At 38.4% G+C, this 22,055-nt stretch overlaps 1 protein-coding gene across 1 annotated transcript in view; it reads left to right on the top strand.

Moving 5' to 3' along the window:
* The window catches only part of mad1l1 (mitotic arrest deficient 1 like 1), a 40,835-nt gene that overhangs the window by 4,489 nt on the left and 14,291 nt on the right, over positions 1–22,055 (top strand). The window contains exons 10-17 of the mRNA XM_055056661.1: positions 663–749; positions 1,523–1,667; positions 5,626–5,766; positions 6,204–6,260; positions 7,009–7,100; positions 7,677–7,767; positions 15,572–15,797; positions 17,043–17,236. Of these exons, the coding sequence (XP_054912636.1) occupies positions 663–749; positions 1,523–1,667; positions 5,626–5,766; positions 6,204–6,260; positions 7,009–7,100; positions 7,677–7,767; positions 15,572–15,797; positions 17,043–17,236 (1,033 nt within the window). The remainder of the gene's footprint in view (positions 1–662; positions 750–1,522; positions 1,668–5,625; positions 5,767–6,203; positions 6,261–7,008; positions 7,101–7,676; positions 7,768–15,571; positions 15,798–17,042; positions 17,237–22,055) is intronic.

Below are 22,055 nucleotides of genomic sequence, written 5' to 3'. Positions count from 1 at the left end.
CAGTTTGTTTTACACTGTTTGTCGATGAAGAACCAGGTGCTGCACATTATTTTTGGTCAAAAAAAAAAAAAAGCTGGAAGGTACCAGCACATGATGAAGCACAGAACAAAGTGAGAGCATTCTACCCGGAGCACCGGTCGAATTGGAAATCTCGTGTTTGATTTGCTCTTGCAGACGGCATCTGCTCTCCCATGTGTTTTCAGCAGCTGGCTTCGCCCCGGCCAGGCCAGCCTCAGCGCTGGGCCTGACATGAGGGAGGTTTGATATGATGAGACTGCACACCAAGTTTGCTTTCTCATGTTTAGAGCAGAGTCCTTTCCAAACTTTTCCATATGCGGTGTATATGGAAATAATTCAAAATTTACAGAATGTGTTTTGTTCAATGTTTAATTATTTTTTTTCCCATTCATTTGAGATGAATACTGTCTCAGCGTTGGATTTTATATTGCAACCCCCAGTTCTGTGGCGGAAAATGTTATCATCACCAGACAATAATTTGAATTTAACTCGGTTTATTACTGAGCCACCCAGTGGCTAACAGAATGGAGTGACGTCTCTAACATTCTCTCTACTCTGGTTCTCATATAGTTTTTTTCTTTTTTCTTTTTTGTGATCTCTCTGCATATGCGTGCGCTCACTACCCAGTGCTTTGTTGTCTGCAGGAAACCGGAGGATCTGTCCAGGGAGGTGATTCAGATCCAGCACAGAGAAATTGCTCTGAAAGAGCAGAACTACACACTTAGCAGCCGGTAACACACACTCTGACTCACACACAAAATCCCTCCCTATCTCTCTTGATTCAGACTTATTTCTCTCATTCTGTTTGCATTGCATCTCTCTCTCTTTCTGTCCTCTCCCCCCCCTCTCTCTCTCTCTCTTTCTCTCTCTCTCTCTCTGTCTCCATGCATCTATTAAGAGTCTATCTCTGTGAAGTCTTTAATTGTCACAAAGTTAATTAAAGTGGTCCTGACTCTGATAGCACTCCTGACGGCAGCCGTTGGTGTGTCTGTGAGGTTATGAGTGTTTGAGAATGGGAATTTGCTAATTAAACTCGTCCTGTTTAGACTGAGGTGATGTCTGCAGGGACTGCATGCGTGCTGTCTGTTATTAATGCTGCGCTCGTGCCCAGATTTTGTTGGTTAACAAGCATTTCTCCTGTGTTGATCGTTTTGGGCTCATTACGACACAGCAAAACTGCAGGATGATGAATGGGCGAGAGTCTGCAAAGGGACTTCTGCAGCATAATTATTAGCCTTCATTGTAATTATTGTCCTATTGATCAGACTTGACACAAATCTCTGCCTCAAATGATTTCTAGATGCTCATCATTCAGCCACACAGGCAGGTAGGTAGGTAGGTAGGTTGACTTTGAGGAAATATTACTAGAAATTGGCTTTAAATTGCTCTTCCCAAATTGTCTGAACGTTCAGCCCTAATCAATCTGCTTTCTCCTTTTTCCCTTCCCTCCACTTTTGCACACAAAAATCTGTCCCCACGCAATTCATTTGTATCGGCCCGTCAGAGTCAGGAGCTTGGAGCATTCCCAGTCTGAGGTCAGAGCAGAGCTGACCCAGCAGTGCGGCAGAACCGTGGAAGAGCAGAAGAAGAGAGAGGCTCAGGATGCGCTCATTCGACGACTACAGAAACGACTGCTTTTGTTAACCAAGGTACCTGGCAGTCAAAAAAAAAAAAAAAAAACACACACACACACACACACACACACATACTCCAAGTATGCATCTATAAAGCAAGTTGCTTCGAAAATTGGCCGCAGGAGGGATTTGAACATAACTCTCCATTCTCCCATCGCTCCTTGCTTTTCCAAACTGGCCGCTGGCTATCATGTGACTCCTCTGGCTTGTATCCCGTGCTTCTTCCCACTGCAGTATTTGACTAGACCTCCGTGTGATATCGATTTCTCAGCATTGTGTTATTCCCCAGGTCATCTACAATCTCTTTGCACACTAATCACACACAGTTGAAAGCAGATATTTACATATGTTAGATAAGATGACACATATGCATTTTTTTTCTCAGCATCTGAAGTTAAATCAGACCAAATGTTTCTTGTTTTAGGTTAATTAGAATAATTAAAATTATTTCTGTTTGCTATATACAAATTCTGTTTGCAAAATTCTGTTTCTGCCCTGAACAATGCAAATTCATCCAAATTCTGGTCATTGTCTGGTCTTAACATTTCACTTGTTTGTTTATTTTTACCATATTCTTTAAGTATATTTACTCTATTTAATTAAGTATATTTATGGATCTAAATATATTTATTTTCAGTGCCTTCAAAGTTTTTTTTTTTTTTTTTTTTAGACTTTCGTTGTGGTTTCTTGCACAATGACAACAAAGGAATAAAAAAACTTAAATACAAATTCCAGAAAACTTAACAAGAACATGTTTTTCTTGTAACTTTTCTCAAATTCAAACGTTTACATACATTCCTGGCATTTGCCAATACCAGGGATGACTGTCTTTCAAAAATGCAGAATGAAAGAGGGAGGATCAAACATAAACTGGATGAGATGATGATGACATCATGACAAGGTTCTAAATATGCTCTTCATCTGGAAAAGCAAATCAGTTAAGAACTGGCTTCAAATTATTAGATAAGACAACACATTTTAAAGGGGTAGCATTATGTCTTTCAGCTACATAGTGCCATTTTATAGCACAATCAAGTAATTATTTTAACTGGAGTTGTTGTAAAAGTGCTATAAATATCAAGTATGACTTAACATAAATTTGACTTTGTAATTTAACACATTATTACGTTACGCAAGGCTCAAAAACATCTATTTTACTTAATGCTGTCCCTTTAATTAAAGAAAATGTGTTGATCTTCATGACGGAACGTGGTGACGAGCGTAATCGTTTGCTGGAAGGTTCATCGCTCGGCCTCCGAGTCACGAGCAAAAAGCTTTTTAATGGTTCGCCCACTAGTCCAGCATTTCTTTTCAGTTTCAAATAACTGATTTTTATCTTTATTTTTTAATCTTTACCTTAAGGCTTCACCCACTAAATACCTGCACTTACCATCACCTACAGTATGTAACTGTTGGGCGACTGACTGACCTATTAGGGGCACAGAAATCTTTAGCCACCAGATGACGTTGACAGAAAAGCAATTTCCAACAATAGATGGTGAAAACAGCAATGGGTTTTATCACTCTGTTCTCCTGTGCCATCTTTGTTTTTAAATTAAATTTTTCATTTTATCACAGAAAAGTGATAAATTGAATTTCCCTGCAGGTTAATAGACAAACATCTGGAAGCCCTGGTGGTTGGAGCAAACGTTGACCTCTAAACCTATTTGTTCTGTCTGGTTTTTACTTGTGTTCCTAGTGATGTTTAGTTTTCTATTCCCTCTTGCACATTAGCTTGAGCGCTTGCATTGTGTTAGCACGTTCCAAATGCATAACATTCATTTACATTGTTATAATTTGTTTTCTTTAGCAATCCGTGGGGGATTTTTTTGTTTACTGGAGATCTAAAATACAATTATTCAGTAAGTTTTTGTGCTCTATTTAATCGGAGTTTATATGCTGCTATTGTGCGACCTCTGCATCCGGAAAGTAAAAAAAAAAAAATTAACTTGAAACCATTTCACATACTGCATGAAAATCAGGGTTTGAATTTCAGAGCAGAGTGACTGAAGATGTCATTATGGCTCCACTTAAATTTCTTTCTTTTAAAGTGGCAGTATTATGTATATTCCAAGGCATATAGTCTCATTTTAAAGCACAATTTAGTCACTTTTACCTTCACTTGTAATGAAAATGCTGTGAATATCAAAAACAACTTCAAAGAAATTTGACTTGGCATTGCAGCTGTGTCTGACACCATGACATTAACTCCTGTCTCTTTAAGAACCTGCCACCCTTTGCGGCAATTCCAATTCAGTACTTCATCACAACAATGCTCCTCCACAATGCCTTTTACAAGCGTCCTTAGGAGCATTGGACTGAGAAGTAGTTCGTGTGAAAAGGTCAGCAGTCGCATATTTCCACCAGTTGTTTGCTCATCGCTGCTGCAGCTAGTCGCATTGCATGCACACTCCTTAAAGACAATCTCACTCAGAGAGCGATGACTCTTCCTGGCTTCCCTCTTCATCCTCACAACTCTCTCTTCTCCTCTGTCCCATCCATGCACTCTCGTCGTTCTCACAGCTGCACTTCGCCGCTGCCCGTGTCTGTTTGTGCGTTACAGAGATAACTCAGCTGGAAGTCCTCTGTCTGTTCAGCATCTCTCACTCTGGTTGTGTGAGACGATTTCATATTCTCAAATATCCGCTGGTCGGGATCCTCCAGGGGAGTCTCAGAGCTCACTCCACCACAGGGATTTTACCCTCTATGGCTCTGCACAGAGGGATGGCGGTGGGAGAGGGATGGCGGTGGGAGACGTTTGCGCGGCAGCTGCCCTGATCATCTCCATGCTCATCTATATGTTGTTCCCTGAGTGGCATTTCCACTTTGTCCATCACGTCTGACAGAAGGATTAATGAGTAATATTGGCTACTTTCAGCATTCAGACATATTTTGCTGGGAATAAACTTGTGTTTCGCTGTCATTCGATGCTCTTCATATGTCGAGATACGCTGCTGTGAACTCGTTGACCCTCAGTGAGAGAGGTGCTTTCAGGTCAAGATAGGTAGATTCATTAATCTACATTATGTAATATAAATTTGTTAAAGTTTTCTGATTTATCACATGCATTAACTTGTTAAAGTTGAACTTTTTTCAGCTCAGTAATTAGTGCCACATTGAAGCAAGCCAGTCATCGTGTTAGACAAATTCTTCAAAGTTAAGAACTAAACCAACAGCAGTTGCTCTGATAGGCTTCAGTGTCGAGTAAGTAATACAGCAAGAACAGCAAAAGAATAATTTACAGAAAGCACGTTCATCAAACACAGACAGTATTGACATAGTTAAAGCATGGTTTTGTATTTCCATTTGGGTCTTTCCTGCTGGAAGAAGCAGTCAAAGTGTTTAAAGAAAAAAACAAAACACCATCCAGCCGTTTTCTGGCAATAAGGTAATGTATTTTGGTGTCTGTAAAACCTCCCGATTGTAACCTCAAAATCGGCGAGCACTGCTCCTCACCTACCAACCCAATGGGAACTGGCCAGTTGGTTGTATGTGCTGTATTATGTCTGCTGGAAACGACAGGTGTCTGGTGTTTTTGGTTTCCCTCAGAAACTTTGCTAAGCTCAATGAAGGGGGCTTTAGAGCAGCCATTCAACTGTCCACTGTGTTTTTGTAGTTAAAGAATTTTTTTAAAGTTGAAAAAAAAATTGAAAATGTGACTTGGTAATTGTGTGTAATCGGAAGACACCTTAACAACATTTAAACATTTACTTAGCTCCAGTAAATTAATGACCTCAGGGTCCAATCCTGACCACAGGTTGCCATGGTGGTTCCAATCGTTTCACCAGAGAAACTCTTTACCTGCCTTTGCTATCACTGTCACTGGTGTGTTAGAAACCCGATAATAAATAATGTTTAGCCTGGTGGGGGCACAATTAAAGCCTGGTGCCCCCCAGGCTTATCGTACACTGAGGGAAACCTCGGGTTTTGAACTTGCTGCTGCTGCATGACTGCTTGAATGTTTCTGTTTCAGGAACGTGATGGCATGCGTGCTATACTGGAGTCTTATGACAGTGAGCTGACGTCAAATGAGTATTCTCCTCAACTCAGTAAACGAGTCAAAGAGGCAGAAGACGTTCTTCTGAGGACACAAAACCACAATGCAGAGATGGAGGTGTGTGGCGACAGTCTTTTTCTTCTTCTTTTTTCTCTTTGCATATTTTTTATGCTTGATATTCTTTGGCAGTTTTAAGATTTTAAGGTTTGCATTGAGTGACCCAACCAAGCACTCAGGCTTTCATTTTTAGTGTCTACAGCCTGATACAGGCTTCTGAAAAGTCATTTTTAGTGGCTTTTCAGAACCGCGTTATAATAATTTATGATGGCGCGCCAGGCTCAGGCTTCACATCCAGTTCAATAAGTCATCTAGAAATCTGTCTTTGCTAAACTGTTCAGGGTTAAATAACCTTTCTAAAGTAAATAAATGGTGCCTATACTGGGATTGGGTAAGTGGAGTGCTTATAATAGCCTGAGGGGGAAAGCCTGTGTTAAAATAGGTAAATTTTCACTTTTTGTGTTAGAAACACTTGCTTCTCTTTTTTTCCTATTCAGGCCCAGCTCAGTAAGGCACAAGAAAAGATAGGGACGCTCAACCAGCAGCTGCAAAAGGTAAGTATGCACTAGACTTCAAAGTTTAGCCCTTTTACATGCCTACCTATAGTTGCACTGCCGTGATAGAACAATTCTGCTAACAAAATGAAACCTAGAGATCTAGGTATTCTTGATTTAATCAAAGAAAAGAACAACCAGTCTGTTAAAAGAATCCTATTTCTTGATGTTTACGTTGCGATTATTAATAAGTAATCGTCCGAACATAGCAGTGATTGATTAGCTAATTGAAACTCCTGTTCTACTGATGATCTGTCAGCCAGTATTTGTGGGTCATCCTTTTCTTTTTTTTAATTGAAACAAAACAAACCAAATTCCGCAGCACATCTCCATCTAATATTGTCAAAGTCAAGCTAGCACAAATGACGTACTTCCCTGATCCTTTTATTTTTTTGGCAAATAAAGCTTTTCCTGACCTGTGAAATGTGATACCTTTGTACCTTATCTAGTTGTGTGTTCACAATTAATAGCAAAGCATCTTGTTCCTTTTTCTTTTATTTATCAGCTGTACATTTAAGATTTAGTGCATTATGTTGATAATTATTTCAAAGCTAAGACCTATGATTGTCGTCATCTATGAGCAGCTTTTTTACCCCCAGCGGAAAGCTGGACGGTGCTTGTGACATCACTGTGCAACATTACTTCACAGGGATTTGTATGCCGGGAGAGTGTTTCTGCCAGGTATACAGCCCATTGGTGTACTGTTGGTGCACTAAGCTTATTTTATTCTTTCTCTTGTCTGTTGTAGCTGGAGCATGAGTTGAAGACTGTAAAGACGCAAGTTGCTTCTTCTGGTGACTGCATTTCTTCAGTGAACAAAGAAGAGGTCAACATACTAAGGTATTACATTTTCACGACTAGTTGTAATTACTCCAGGTGTCTGCAGGATTTCAAAAAGGATGTTTATTGTAATTATCTAAGTATTAGACATGGCTTAATCAAACACAATGAGCCAACACCATGGCTCATTGCACCATTTTTCACAACACATTTTTCATTCCAATCAACTTTTTGTCAACATTGCTGGCCATAGCTGTCTAAATAGCCACCTTCTTCAGCAATAAGCTGTGATTTATTTCTGAGTTTTGAGTTTCAATAAGGAGGAATCATCAAAATTAGGAGAAATATGTGCTTGAAAGACATCTTTCTGTCTCCAGAAACTTCAGCTATGTTTTTGATGAGGGAATAAAATAAGATGATATAAAACACAAAAATGTTGATTTTTACATAATACTTTGCCTTTTAAATATATATTTCTTTTTCTATTTTTACCTGAGATTAATTAAATTAATATAAAATCTGAAATTCTAAGTTATATAAAAACCATGGTTGCGCTGATGATGGTTTATTAACAGACCCTGTCCTCACACATTTTCTGTAATGATAATTATTTTGGTTGTAAATTGCAATTTCCAGGCAAAAAATCGAAGAGTTAGAGAACGATCGACAGCGTTTGGAAGAACAGAATAACATTCTGGAGATGAGACTGGAGAGACACAACCTGCAGGTAGGCAGCAAACGTCCCTCCAACTGGCTTTTGTAATGGATTTACTCGTCTGACACAAAGGAACAAATTTAATAACCCCAAGGGTAGTGGACTGTTATGTAAGCCGCCGTGGATTGATGCATGAAAATATATTTCATATCTTACAGTTTTTTCAAGCACAATTAGACCCAGGTGTCATTCCAACAGCATCCAGTTAAGTAGCTGCAGAGCCAAAGGTGGATTAAAACCCATTCTTTTATTGGATGAAAGGATTACAGTGGACACAGAGTTGGACAGGGGTGAATACATGTAGCTGTTTAGTTATGAAAGGGGCAGTATTATGTGTTTTCCAGGCACATAGTGCCAATTTATAGCACAAACAAGCAACCATGTTAGCTTCAGTTAAAAATGCTATATTTATAGCATACAATTGCTATGTATCAAATATGACCTACAAGGTTTCCCACAGAAAACTTGCTAATCCTGGTGGTTGGGTGCTTGGACAGTCATTCATACAGCAGCCCGTTGTGTTTTTCAGTTAAATTGACACCTGAATACGAACCAGAAAGGCTTAAAAACACTTGACAGGCTTATAAAACACTGGGGGAAACCCAGACTTAAAAAAAAATTCACTTTAACACCTAGAAATGTAGCCTCTGTCCCTTTAAAACGCCTCCTTTTTCTGTAACTTCGTCTTCAGAAGGTTATTAACAGTGATCCTCTACTAACCGTTTAACAATGTTTTTACCAGCATTGCACTGAGAAGTAGCTCTTATTTTGAACTCAGAGGATCTGGAGTTCCACTAGGTGTTTGCTAATTGCTGCTGGCTAGTCTGAAGGAGCTGAATGGGGAAGTTGAGAGGTATGGGTGTTCAATGAAGCAGAAACTTGGCAGCTGTAGCTATGAGGAAGAGCTGTGTCTTGAAGACGGAAGTAGGTTCATCTAGGTCAGGGATCCCCAAAGTCAGTCCTCGAGGGCCGGCATCCTGCATGTTTTAGCTCTCTCCCGGATTTAACGCACCTGGATCAAATGATGGCAAGTCAGAGGCTTAAGAAGAACACTGACACCAAGGAGAGAACTAAAACATGCAGGATGCCGGCCCTCAAGGACCGACTTTGGGGACCCCTGATAAAGGTGTTTTACACAGATGAGAATGGTTGCCAGAGGAAATTGAAAGATTTCTCAAAATTGTATGAGAAAATCAAGGCAACACATGTATGTTTTTGATGAGGGAATAACTTTAGAACCTGAGGTACGAGTCGATTTGACATCATACTGCTCTAAAATGTGGTAAAGTTATACTATTGCTCACGGGTAATGAGATCAACACTGCTGACGCAAAGGAAGACATTTAATTGAACTATTTTAGTCTAGCAAAATTATTTAATAACCTTTTGTCTTCACCTGTGGTTATTTTTATTTTGGGCGTCCCCACCCTCACCTCCCTGCCTCCACATATTGTTTATGTATGAGAGTTAATGTTTAATTTCAGGTTCTGTAACTCCTTCTGACTTAAACTGCACCAAACTAAGCCTGCCAAGGCACTTTAATGAAATCTTTGTGGCTGAGCGTCTTGCTCCATTTAGCCATGGAGTAAATGAAATCCACATCTCTTCAAGCAAGACCACTACCTTTAAGGCAGCGGCCGACTGACCAAAGGGGTGAATTTGTACACTTTTCAAGGTTACTCAGTCAATGGGTCGGGTCAATTCATAGGAATTAATTTTTTTGACTCCCCCAGTGAGAGAGAGCTGCTCATCAGTGTGCGTCGAGAGATGAGTGACTGGCTGGTGAGGCATTGGAGGGTGGAAATCAATGCCTGAATGGGCATGAGTGAGTGACATTCAGAAGTGAATACCTCATAAACCTCACAATGAGAACTTTCGTTACACTGACTGTCACAGATTGCTCTAGCCTAACCCCTAAATTGACTCCGTCTTTATATTATTATCAATCTCTCCATCTCTCTTTCTCATGAAATATGTCATAAAATTGCTTTTATTCATTAAAATTGCTCAGGGAGTTCAGTAATTTGTCAAGGTACAAAGACATTAAACATTTCAGCATTAGCAAAAATCCACATAAGCCATTAAATGTTCAGCAAAGAATGAATATTTAATGCAGCACAATGCCTAGTAAATAGCTTGGTATTGTAATTGTCAAGCACTGTAGCTGAGAGGTTTTATATTATTGGTCATACAAGGATACCTGATGGCAATTGGAACAAAGTTTAGTCATATTTTATCTTGGTAAACTTAAAATCTATCTCAACATGACCATAAAACAAGACAGGGGACTCTCTTTCCAGATGCACCTTGAAGAACTCTAAAACAATACATAATACAGACATGAAACCAAGAGATGTCAAGAGATTCAAACTGTAATTCTATTTAAACAGGCATTAAACTGGTTGCATCAATGTTCAAATTCTGAAACTTTTTAGTTAAACATTCTTGTGATTTTGTACCAGAATTTATTGATAAGCAGGATTTCCCCCAGAAAATCTGCTAATCCTGGTGGCAGGAGCGCAGGGGAAGTCAGTTTTGTTTTTAATCACAAAAATTGTGTTTTTGTGTTTAAAAAGTGCTAAATGCTAAATTCAGAGGTGCATGAACGGCCATCATAATTTGGAAATAATGGTGTGTGAGGAAAGGCTTGCTGGTCGACTCGGTGCAGGTCTTTGGACGGCATGGACACGTCTTGTTTCATGGACGGTCAGGTTGGGCTTGTTGACTTTGGATGGACAGGTGTGAGGTAATCGTGCAGCTGGATTTGAAGGAGCTGAGCTCCCCCACTCAGCTCCTTCAGACTAGCCAGCATCAATTAGCAAACACTTGCTAGAACTGCTGAGCTCATCATAGGAGCTACTTCTCAGTGAAATACTGGTAAACATTTTGTTAAAGAGTTAATAGAAGAGCCATGCTATAATGACTTTCTGGAGGCAGAGTTTCAGAAAAAGGAGGAGTTTCTTAAAGAGACAGAGGTCATATTTCAACGCATTAAATTACAAAGTTCAAAATTTTTTAAGTCAAATTTGATTTTGTAGTGGTTTTATAACAACTGAAGTTAACATAGTTACTTGACTGTGCTATAAAATGCCCCTATAAAGTCATCATATAATGAGGCACAAACATAAGTACTGGAACTATTTGAAGAGGCTTAAATTAGATTATGCTGGTCTTTTTTTGTTTTGTTAAGTTTTTAAATGTGCCTCTGCTGTGGATCCGGTTCTCAGAGCTGCATGACATTGCTTTCATACTTTAATAACACCATCAAACATTTGAGTTTACTTTTACAAATACAGAAAGAGAATGAGTCAGTGGGAAACTGCTTGCTATTGCTTTTTAAATAAATTAAAAAAGACTTTGCTGGAGCCTCACTTGCCACTCTGAATGTAATATGATCTGCCACTTTCCCATGCGTGGCCTCTGGAGGAACCCTTAAATGGATTATTGGAGGTGATAACTGTGGCTTGGAAACGACAAATGCCAATCACGGTCAAAGTTCTTAAGTAGCCACCTGCAAACTCTGCCAAAAGATTGCACAGCTTTTTCACTGTGGGAGATTTTGAGCTTTCATGCCACATAAAAGATAAGGCAGTGCAAGAAATCTTTGATTAGGATTAGTTTTTGTCGACTGGCCAGCATATTCTCCGATAAATCTTCTAGGTGGTAGGAGGAAGCCTCCAAGCCCTGCACTCTCTCATTGACAAACATTCTGAAAAGGTTTGAAAAATCTTTTGCAAAGGACCAACATTGATTGTCGTAGATGTTTGTGAAAAACATGCCAAAAGAGTTATCTTCCCTTAAGAATATGTGGAGAGAAAATTAGTCTAGGTCAGCTCAGCAGACAATCAGAAAATGTTTTTGTGCTAGTTTTGTCTTATGGTACTTGAACATGACAGAAGTCCATGTTTCTCCATTTAAATGCATCCTGACACATTTTGCACTGGCTATTTAGGAAATCAGGTGACCCAGTTTATAAAAACAGACTGATTAAAAGAAAAGAAAAAGAAAGGATGAGAGACAGAGAAAAAGGGAAAAAAGAAAAGATCAAGTGGTAATAGATTGCCTTTCCATTCCACTTTGTCCATTCTCCCCAGGGTCCTTAAAACAAGCTCTGTAAAGCTGGTCACATTTAGAGCCAGCCCAAGGCAAAGTCAAAAATTTTTAAGTCAAATTTGATTACGTAGCATTTTTATAACTGAAGTTAACATAGTTACTTGACTATGCTATAAAATGTCCCTAAAAGGTCTTTGGTGCTTAAATACTTACATTTTAACTCAGAATACAGATCTAGACTTTTCATCCATCCATCCATCCATTTTCTAACACCCTTGTCCCTAGTGGGGTCTGGAGACACTTTTCACCTTTGTTAAAAAAAAAAAACCTTTCTTGTAATAGTGCCACCCAGTGGTCATTTTTAGAAAATTGTCCACTACGTGTTTATGATGTGTACTTTTTTTTTTTCCTCACTCAACTTTGAGATTTGTTCAAATGTGAGGCAACATACAACACACTTCATAATCATATTCAGGCTATGGCCTGAGGGTGTTGTCTGGAACATCTGTACCAAGTTTGGTGTAATTTAATCCAATGTTTGTGCAGGGACGAACTTTTAATCCCACAGCATCCCTATCACCAAATGTCCAAGAAAAACCATTATGCAGAAACGATATATTTGATGCATATTAAGGATTCTGATAATGACCCTGACTCAAAATGTAATGTTTGTTACTGGCTTTTCAAGTGGTGACTGTATGCTTTTATGACTTTTTATTTTTGTGTTTTTATCATTTACACCACTTTGAATTGCCTTGTAGATGAAATTTACTATACAAATAGACTTGATGGATTGACAATTAACTTTTGTGTTAGTGACGCATAAAAGCAAAGTGATGCAGAATCATCCAAGAATTCATACAATTCAAGGTTTTTGATTGTAGGATTTATAGTTTAAAAGTCATTCGCTAAAACGCATTGACTTTTGCTTGTCCTTTGTCTGAGTAGTGATTAGCTTTCTCTCTATCAGACTACCATATTAGATGTTTTCCATCATTTTCTGGTTCTTCAGCCCAATGTGTTTCAGTAGAAAGTAATAATACCAATAAGGAAAAACCTGTACGATTACAAAGCATTCCATGCTCAGATGGAGCAGTCAAATTGCACTCAGTGGATTGTACTCAGTCTTTAAAGGCAACAAACGTTTGTCTTTCATCACTTAGTGTTGCTGTTACAATTTAATCTAAGTCCAGGCTCTGCCCGTACCCAAGCCGCCAATTTGACCAAGAATTGTACATTTCAGTCTTCACTTCTTCAAGCGCAAGCAGTTTCCTGGAGCAGGCAAACAGGCCTGCTTTCCATTGCCTGTTCTGTCCCCTCTGTTGGCTTGGGACCCTAATAATGTAGTAGGAAGGGTTTTTGAGGGGGAAAAGGTGAGCTAGCTCTGCCATACTTTGAAAACCCCTTGTGTATATTATTTTTAAAAATACCCTGTGAGAATATTTCTGAGTTAGACTGACTTTTTGACCACAAAAAGCTTCAGCAGTAAATGACAAACCCCCCATTACTCTTGTTGACGTGATAAATGCTTTCCTAATTACTTGTCACAAGATACAAAGGTCACCCCAACATTTGGTTTTTATTAATTACCGCCCATTCTGACTAAAAATATCTTGCAATGCACATTTTACTTATTCCCCTGGGATGTTTTTTGTCTTGCATGTAGCTTTTAACACTGCAACACAGAAATGGAGACCTTAAAGCTGAGCCATCCATGCAAGTTGCTGCTATGGAGAGCTCTTCCTTTAAACTATTCAGACACAAGCACAATCTTCTCTTGCTTATCCGTTAACTCCTCTAAAGCTCAAGTCTCCCTGGCAGATCCTGGCCGAGATTCTAATGAGATTCTAATGAATCCACTTGGTCAAAATAGGTCTGTTGCAACAAATAAATTATGAATTAAAATGAGGTTGATAATTTTATTGTGTTCGTTCTCTTTCTACCTTGAAAACTGGGTGACAAAAGTTCCACTCTGCTGCATAATCTGACTCCTCCTCTTCTCGCATTTTTAGAGTAATTAGCTCGACATACGGGTAGCGACAAATGACAGCAACGAGCGTCAGTATTTGGTCCAACTCGAGGGATGTGACAGCAACAGCAGCTACAAAAGTTTGACAGTTTCTAGCTCGTCTACATGTTTGAGCACATTCCACAGTCACTGAGGTGTTTAATTAGCAAACATAATAGATAAAGACCAGCTCAAAATATGTTTTTTCTGATTGCTAGAGATGTCTTTTAGTCTCATTAAAGCTAAGATTTCTAAAAATGCTGCAAACCTTTGACACCCAGTCGTCTGTTTGCGTCTTTTCACAAAAATTCTAATCGCCAGTTTTACCTGTTTCCCTTGTCTGATTAATATGTTTATTTACAGAGACTTCATCATTCATTTTATGTCGTTTATGTTCTGAATATTTAAAATGTTTTCCAGTTCCACTGTTAAATGTTTTTCTTTCTTTTTTTTAATTAGCTTGATCTTTGAGATTGTGTACTTGCAATATTATTACATTTTTATGCCAATAAGTAAAATTTGTTAAAGTGACAGACTTGTGTGAAAATATTTTTTTTTTTCTGTTTTGGATCACAAAACCTTTGAACTTTTGAGACTTTGGTACCAAGTGGGATTCGGTGCTCATTTGTTGAAATGCTAATTTTTATGTAAGACTAGCAAAAGAATCCTATGCAAAACGTTTTCACATAGTGATATTTTTAATTTGTTAATTTTGACAATTGCAGCTCATAAATAATAGAAACATCTAATTACATTTATTTTACCAAAAATATATTTAAAGAAACAAGCAACGTGCTGCCGAGTCAAGGGGGAAAGTAATCATGTTAAAAAAAAAAGTAAAAGTTCTGAATGTCAGGTTCTGTGGTTTTCTGTGTCCTGAGTTCTCCTCGTTGTCCTGTCTTCCCCTTGATTGTTCCCAGGTGTCTCTCGTTCCCTTGATTACCCTCTGTGTATTTAGTCCTTCCTGTGTCCTCTGTTCCTCGTCGGGTCCTTGTCAATTGTCAGTCGCTGTTTGTCGCACTTAGTTGCTTGTTTTTTTTTTTTCCGCCTGTTAGACCAGTGCTACCGGTGTTGAGCCCTGGCTTCCGCTCAGCCGTGCTGCCTGGCCGCGGACTCCGTTTGTTAACTGTGTTTCTGTGGACTTTATCTTATATTAAATTACCACCATTCACTTACCTGGGTCTCCAGCGTGCTGCCTCACCACCTCAAACACCACCACTTCATGACACTGACCGTCGCTGCATGTGGAACTGAAAAGTATTGCAAACTGCCTCCCATCACAGTATAAGGGATTGTGACATCTTTTCTTTTCTCTGGTGTCTTTATGACCAAAGTGAGGACTGTAGAGCTGTTAGCTTCAAGATGTCTAGTTATTCTCATGTCCTGCTGGTGTCTTTCTGCATGAATCAACACATGAATCTGTTCATGTGTTGTATGTGAAATGACATTGCAGCAAGTGTTGAATTTCCTATTCTTGACTTGTAGCTTCAAATGTCAACACAGAGTTTACCTTTTTAAAACCTTTGAAGCTGCTATTTAAAGCATTGGGTGGCATCTCTATAACATCATCTTGTATATTATGCAATAAAAAGAGAAATTTTCAGAAATTAATGGTTTCATGATTTTAGTTTTTGAAAATCATCTGCAAGCTTTTAATCAAATGTCGTTAAGGTTCTTCACTCTAATCAGGACGAGTCCAGTTAACACTCCTGATTATTGAAGGACTAGGATATTATTTGTTCTTTCTTGGTTCAGGGAGACTATGATCCCGTCAAAACCCGCGTCATCCACCTGAAGCTAAACCCAACCGCCGAGGCCAAGCAGCAGCGTCAGCAGGAAGCGGACGCGGTCCTAGAGGAACTGACGCGTCTGAGGGAACTCGTACGTTCCTTCCAGGAAGGAGGCGTGGCCTCACAAGACGACTCCAGAATTCATACGCCTGGCTTTAGCATCTCCTTACCCCCACCCAAAGAAGTGCTGGGTAAGATTCCCAATATGGAAACACATCACTCATCAGTACTGAATTGGCTCTTAATGAAAGCATGGCAAGAATAATTGTTTGTGGAACTCAAACTGTTTTAATTTTTGTGAGTTTGATACATATTTGTAAATAAGATTGAAGTTAATGAAAAGCTGTTGAGACTTGCAGCTGCAGAAAAAAAGTCTTTCTGGGCTAACAGTGGAGAAACAATCCAACGTTAGAGGAAAACTGTTTATCTGATTTTAGCCATGCTAAGTAGCCTTTGCATTCATGGTAGGAGGAACTGTGTTAGAGCAGAGAGTAAGGGGAAGGGTGTGAGCAGCACATACACTGGGCTTGATTAGAAGCACTGAGACATTCCTTCTGACTGATTGGTTGTTTCTGACCAGCAGAGGGACATTTGTGCAGATGGCAGTAAAACCACTGGGAGGAACTTGATTTCTTCACATGTTTGTCTGTCTGCCTCAGTTTAACAAATATGTGAAAAACATGTTTTTATAAGATGTTGTAATAAGCAAGAAATTAATTAATCCCACAGTAAATTAATATGAGCTCAATGTTTTTCATTCTGATGATTAATATTTTTTGAAAGACAATTTTGTTTACAGATACTTCATCAGTTGTGTCTGCCATGTGTGTGTTTGTGTGTAGTTATTTTTCCATTTTATTTGTTGTTTTTGGTTTGTTTTATTTGAGACACTTAAAATATTTTCCAGTTCCAGTGTTAAGTATTTTCTTAACAAAATGAAAGCTTATTTATCTTTGAGATGGCAAACTTGCTTGATTATGCAATTTATCATTTGTGCTTGAAAATGGTCTCAAACAACAATAGTGTAGTTTATCACAAATTTACTATGGTGACAAGCCTGGTTACAACTAGTTTATTGTGATAACCAGACAATAAACTGGCAGAATTCACTCAGCCTGCAGCAGCATAAATATTTACTATAGAAACAAACTGAATTTATTAGAATTTTTGCTGGACAAGTTGAAGTGATACCTGGTCCTGTTTCTGCTGTGATGAGCATTTACTTTATGTCGTAGCAGTGAAAGTGAGCAGCTGTACGGCTCACTTTCATTGCATTTGTTTTGTTTTGGATCTGCCTGCCAGTGCTGCGTCAGTGTAGTGAGAATAGGTGGCGAAGGATAAATGTTTACAAAGATGATGGCTTTCACAGACAAATAAAGTTCATATGTAAAACGTATTCCGTGCAGGCGTATAGTAATTTTTATATTTTGCTCTAGATTTACGTAAGCAGATGGAGAGCTCCGAGCTGCGGAACCAGAGGCTGAAGGAGGTGTTTCAAAAGAAGATCCAGGAGTTTCGCACCGTCTGCTACGTCCTGACTGGATACCAGATAGACATAACCACTGAGAACCAGTACAGGCTCACCTCCGTCTACGCAGAGCACATGCAGGACTCTCTGCTCTTCAAGAAGGTATGCAAAATATCTGGCAGGACTCAATCCATACCGAACGACACACTAGTAGTGTCGACTACCATCAACATTATCGGACCATAAGGATTTCATATTTTAAGATTCATGTTCTCTCATCTGCATGCTGACTTTATTTAGCTAAACTTTTCTCATCCTTGATTCATAACAGTAACCAAAGTGACCAAAATCCTAAAATCTATTGTGATAGATAACACGTGATCAATATCAATAAGAAATACAACTGATGGTATTAATTATATATAGATCCAGAAGCGCACAGCTCTCTGGGAGTTGTAGTCAGATGAAAGGCTTTATCTTCTCCAGCTCTAAGCAAGGTCGGTGGCATCAACTAACTTACACGCTCTTTGGTTACCTAGCAACAGCAAAGTTGTGCCGTGAAAACTGGATAAATAAGGAACGGTAAATCCAACAGTTTGGCAGAATTTCAGATACTTTAAATAAAAAAACAAATCAATAATTATCAATATTGACAATTATCAATATAGACGGAACTGAAATGTTGTATGTTTTTTCTCTGTGATGACAGGTAGGGTGGGATGTAATTGTACTTTTTCATGTATCTCTACTGTACTTAAGTAGATTTAATCATGGATACTTTTGACTTCAACTCTACTACATTTAGACATTAAGTTGTGCTTTCTATTATGTCTTGTTACTTCTGACATTTGTTTTTCTTACAACTTTTTTAACAGGCTTATTAGTTTAAAAGTAATCAATGACTTAAGCGATTTAACCTTTGGGTAATAAGGTAACAGAGTTCTGTTGCGGTTATCTTGTAAAGTTTTAAATTGAACTCTAAATGTTGTGTTGAATACTGATTGATCTCTATATTTTATAAATATACAGTTGATACTTGTCTCATTGAGCTGAAAACATAAGAGGAAGAATTATGTGTGGGTGATACAGAGGCTGGCAGAATGTTAGGTCAGGAACACGGGGCTTTAATCTCTCTCTTGCTCCCTGTCTGCTTGAGTATTTTCAATTCTGACTGTATGTGAACGTCCCTTATCTGTTGAGCAAATCCTTTATTTAAGCACCTCTAGTGAGAGTGGAAAAATGTTGTCCTTCCTCCACTCATGCAAAATTTTCTCTTTTCTTCTTTTCATCTGTCCATTCAGTGCTGGGCACATTCATCCCATTTATCTCTGTTTTTGTTCATCTCCCTCTTTCTCTGCTGCTCTGCTCTGATCTGAGCTTGTAGCACTGGGTAATCACTGTGTTGTTGCTTGCTAGTGTGATGATGGGTGTCCTGCAGCTAAAATAAATCCAAACTGGGGAAATCATTTCCGGCAAGTTAGGGAGCAGGTTTAATATCTTTGTAGCTAATTAATGCCTTGCTTAAGGACAAATTTGAGTTCCGACAGGGTAAAATGTGACATAAAATTATAAACGGGGGAGAAAGGAGGATGAGAATGTGTGGGAATAGGTGTGTTATTACAACTGCTGGTGTGCCCAGCTCGCCCACCTGAGACCCTGCTGGAGGAGACAATTTACTGCCAATATTTGTGGACCTCATGTATTCATCTAAAAATTAAAAACACACACACATTGTGAACACCCTCTTGGTGTACATTTTCATACTGAAGTGATCACATGTTTCCTCAGTCTTAAAGTTTAATAAAGTTAACTAAAACATACTGAAATTATAGATATATTATTCTTAAGCTTTTGTGTTTACGGATCTATTTATTAGCTTTTTGACCTGATCTAAAATTGATTACACAAGCAGTTTATGTCAGCTGTCAGCAATTTACCATACTCCATAATCCTCCTAACACTAGGCAGCCCACAGTACAACTCTTGACTCTTAAACTCTGCACCAAAACTTAACAAAAGTATGTAGTTTCTACCATAACTACTAAAAAGTAAACTGAAACTAAACAATGTTTAACAAATAAAAACTAATAAAAAGCAGAAAACACCCTCTACAAACTAAGTGAAACTAACTGAATTGGACAAAAAAGTCACAACAAAGTGAAACTAAGCCATAATGAAAAACCCCACACTATCTTGATTAAGACTTAAAGCAATAAATGTCTTCTGACGAGGTATTCATTTATTGAATAACCACTTGGCTATATGTTATTTTTTCCATTTGTATCAGGTACAGGTCTATCTTCTAAAAAACTTCCAGTGTTTGCACATAAAATTCATCAGAACTTTATGTGCAACTCAGACCCGAGCCGTACTCTTACTGCTTTAAGTGGGTCACGATGCACCGTACGGTACATAGTGACAGAACTTAAAAATTTTATCCCTCTGTGCACTGGAACAATTTACCTTCACTCTGTTGGAAAAAACCTTTCCCAGTATCGTAATAAGTGTTAGATCAGTTTGTGCTCCTCCTCCAGTATGTACTCATCATTCTATGATCTACCGACCACCTGGTTACAATCCAGCAGCGTTAAATGCAAACAAAATGGCATTTTGAACAGGAAGCATAGAAGCCCTTACAAATGGGATTCTAACGTTAATCACCACACCAACAGGGTTGCCAGATAATCCTGCTAATATTCCCCTTTCAGCAGAGGCAACCAAATCTCTCTTCTATGATATATAAGCTGTTTAACCGGCCACAGTCGAGCTCCTCTACTCGTTTGATAATGAATTCATTGCTGTGCGACATGTTGATTGACATGTTTCACCTACCTTCAGTCAAATTATTTTTCAGCCCTCAAAACATTGCTATGGTTTGGGAATAACTGAAATTGTTAGAGAAGATTCTTGTCTGGTCATACCCTGCCTTCTCTCAGCATGACTGAGGTCTGCCTCATTACGCGATGGCTAGAAGAATTTCTGTTTCAGTCTTTGTCATAGCTTTAGGTGATGTTGCAACACTTATCCTGTTTTTCATCATTAAATCCCTACAACTCCAGCAGCTGACTCTGTATGAATGTTTGAAAAAATAATGTGATTATATCTTCTGCAATTTAAATAACAAAGCATAACTTTATATGGACTGACTGCTTGTAAAAATGTTCATGAGCACGGTGCACCACTCACTTTTTTTCCAAAAAGCTCAAATGTCTCTTTCAAGCACTTGAAGCTGACAGAAAGAAGTACTGGAGCTAAACTGAAGTGTTATTGATTTGGCTTGTCTTATCCACACACCTCTTGATCTTATACCTGAGCTTACTTTCAATTGAATTTAATCAGACATGATTGTGTTTTTTTTCTGTTTCAAAAAGGACCAAATCAAGAGTTCTAGTCAAACAAAATCCACAACATTCATAAATGTCATTCTTTCATAAATTCCAATTGACTGCTGGCTTAAAGACTTACTCTGAATATTACTGACACAACTTTGAGGCTTTCGTTGTCTCAATTGGCATCAGTTGTTTTCAGTTGTAGACTGTTGCCTCAATTTATTTTTTTTTCCATGCATGTTTAAAAAAAAAAATCCTTCAACCTCCCATGCAACCAATCCTCCTCAGAAGTGCTTCAGCTTCTTCAGACTATCCAGCAACAATTAGTAAACACTTAATTTAACTGTGCAACTACTGAGCTCATTGTAGGTACCTCTTCTCAGTGCAATGCTGGTAAAAACATTGCTAAAGGGTTAATAGAGAAGCCATGTTGTGATGACTTCCTGTTGGAGTTTCAGAAAGGGACAATTTAGGTCAAATTCTTTTAACTCATATTTGATATATGACATTTTTATAACAACTCAAGGTAACAGTTATTTAATTGTGCTATAAAATGTACTTGTAAAACACATACTTCTTCCCCTTTAATGAAAGTGGAGTTTTGCTTTACTACAGTCTATTGATAAACATCTGCTGTCATAAATAAAATAAAATGCCTAAATAGTTATTTTGTTTATATTTCTGAATAAAATGGGGGAAAAACAGTTTGAAACTGGAGATTGTTTGAAACCTCTGAACTGTCATCAGGACACTGGTGTTCTCATAGAGCCAAACGTTTCTGGGGTTGACAGTTCTGCGGTTAAAAGACTTTAAGCTTCTTTCCAAACCCTTCCTGTTGAGTGGAAGTCACTGTCTGATACTTTGACCAACGTTTGCTCATGTGTGGTACATTATCAAGTTTAAAGTGAATGAACAAGCATGCTAGATTTCTATAGGCTTGCACCTGCCTGACCAGGTGGTACACATTTACCTGACAACTAGATCTTAGCTATAATGTCAGCAGTGCTCTGTTCACAGCTGACCAAAATGGAATGTGGAGTTTATGGGAGTTTGTGGGTTTCATACTTGTTATAAAACTGGAGATACAGTTAGCGCTTCTCTAATGCTGATTGGCTATGCACAGTGGAAGGTCCTTGAGATAATTTCTATTAATGTTACATCATGAATTATATGGACACTGCTGTGCTATAAGACATCCTTCTTGCCATCCCAGGGGAGAAACCTTTGTGGTTTGTACTCTCAATCAGCCCGACACTTAGGAGCCAAAAACATAAAATGCCTTGAAATTTGACTGACAGTTGCATTCCTCAGAGACTGAATGCTAAATACTCAACAACACAAGTTATCTTCAACATTAGATGAAATGAAGCACTGGTATGAGAAGATGGAAGAAAAAAAATAAATGGATGAATAAATTAGGTTTTACAGATCTCAGACTCTGACTTCATTTGAGAGGCAAGGACACAGTGGCAAGAAAATTCCCTTGTACTTTAGATATTTCAAATATTTAGACTAATTTCAACTCTATGCTTTGGACTCACAAAGAATCAGATAATGTTGATACCCGAATGTTCTTTCTTTTGATCAATTTTACAAACATAGTCTTATGATTTTTTGAGCAGCTAATCTTTGTAGAGTTCTGATCTGAAGAT

Source organism: Poeciliopsis prolifica, unplaced genomic scaffold (assembly GCF_027474105.1).
Source record: "Poeciliopsis prolifica strain line A6 unplaced genomic scaffold, Auburn_PproV2 SCAFFOLD045, whole genome shotgun sequence".
NCBI classification, from domain to species: Eukaryota; Metazoa; Chordata; class Actinopteri; order Cyprinodontiformes; family Poeciliidae; genus Poeciliopsis; species Poeciliopsis prolifica.
This window is presented reverse-complemented; position numbering and strand designations above follow the sequence as displayed.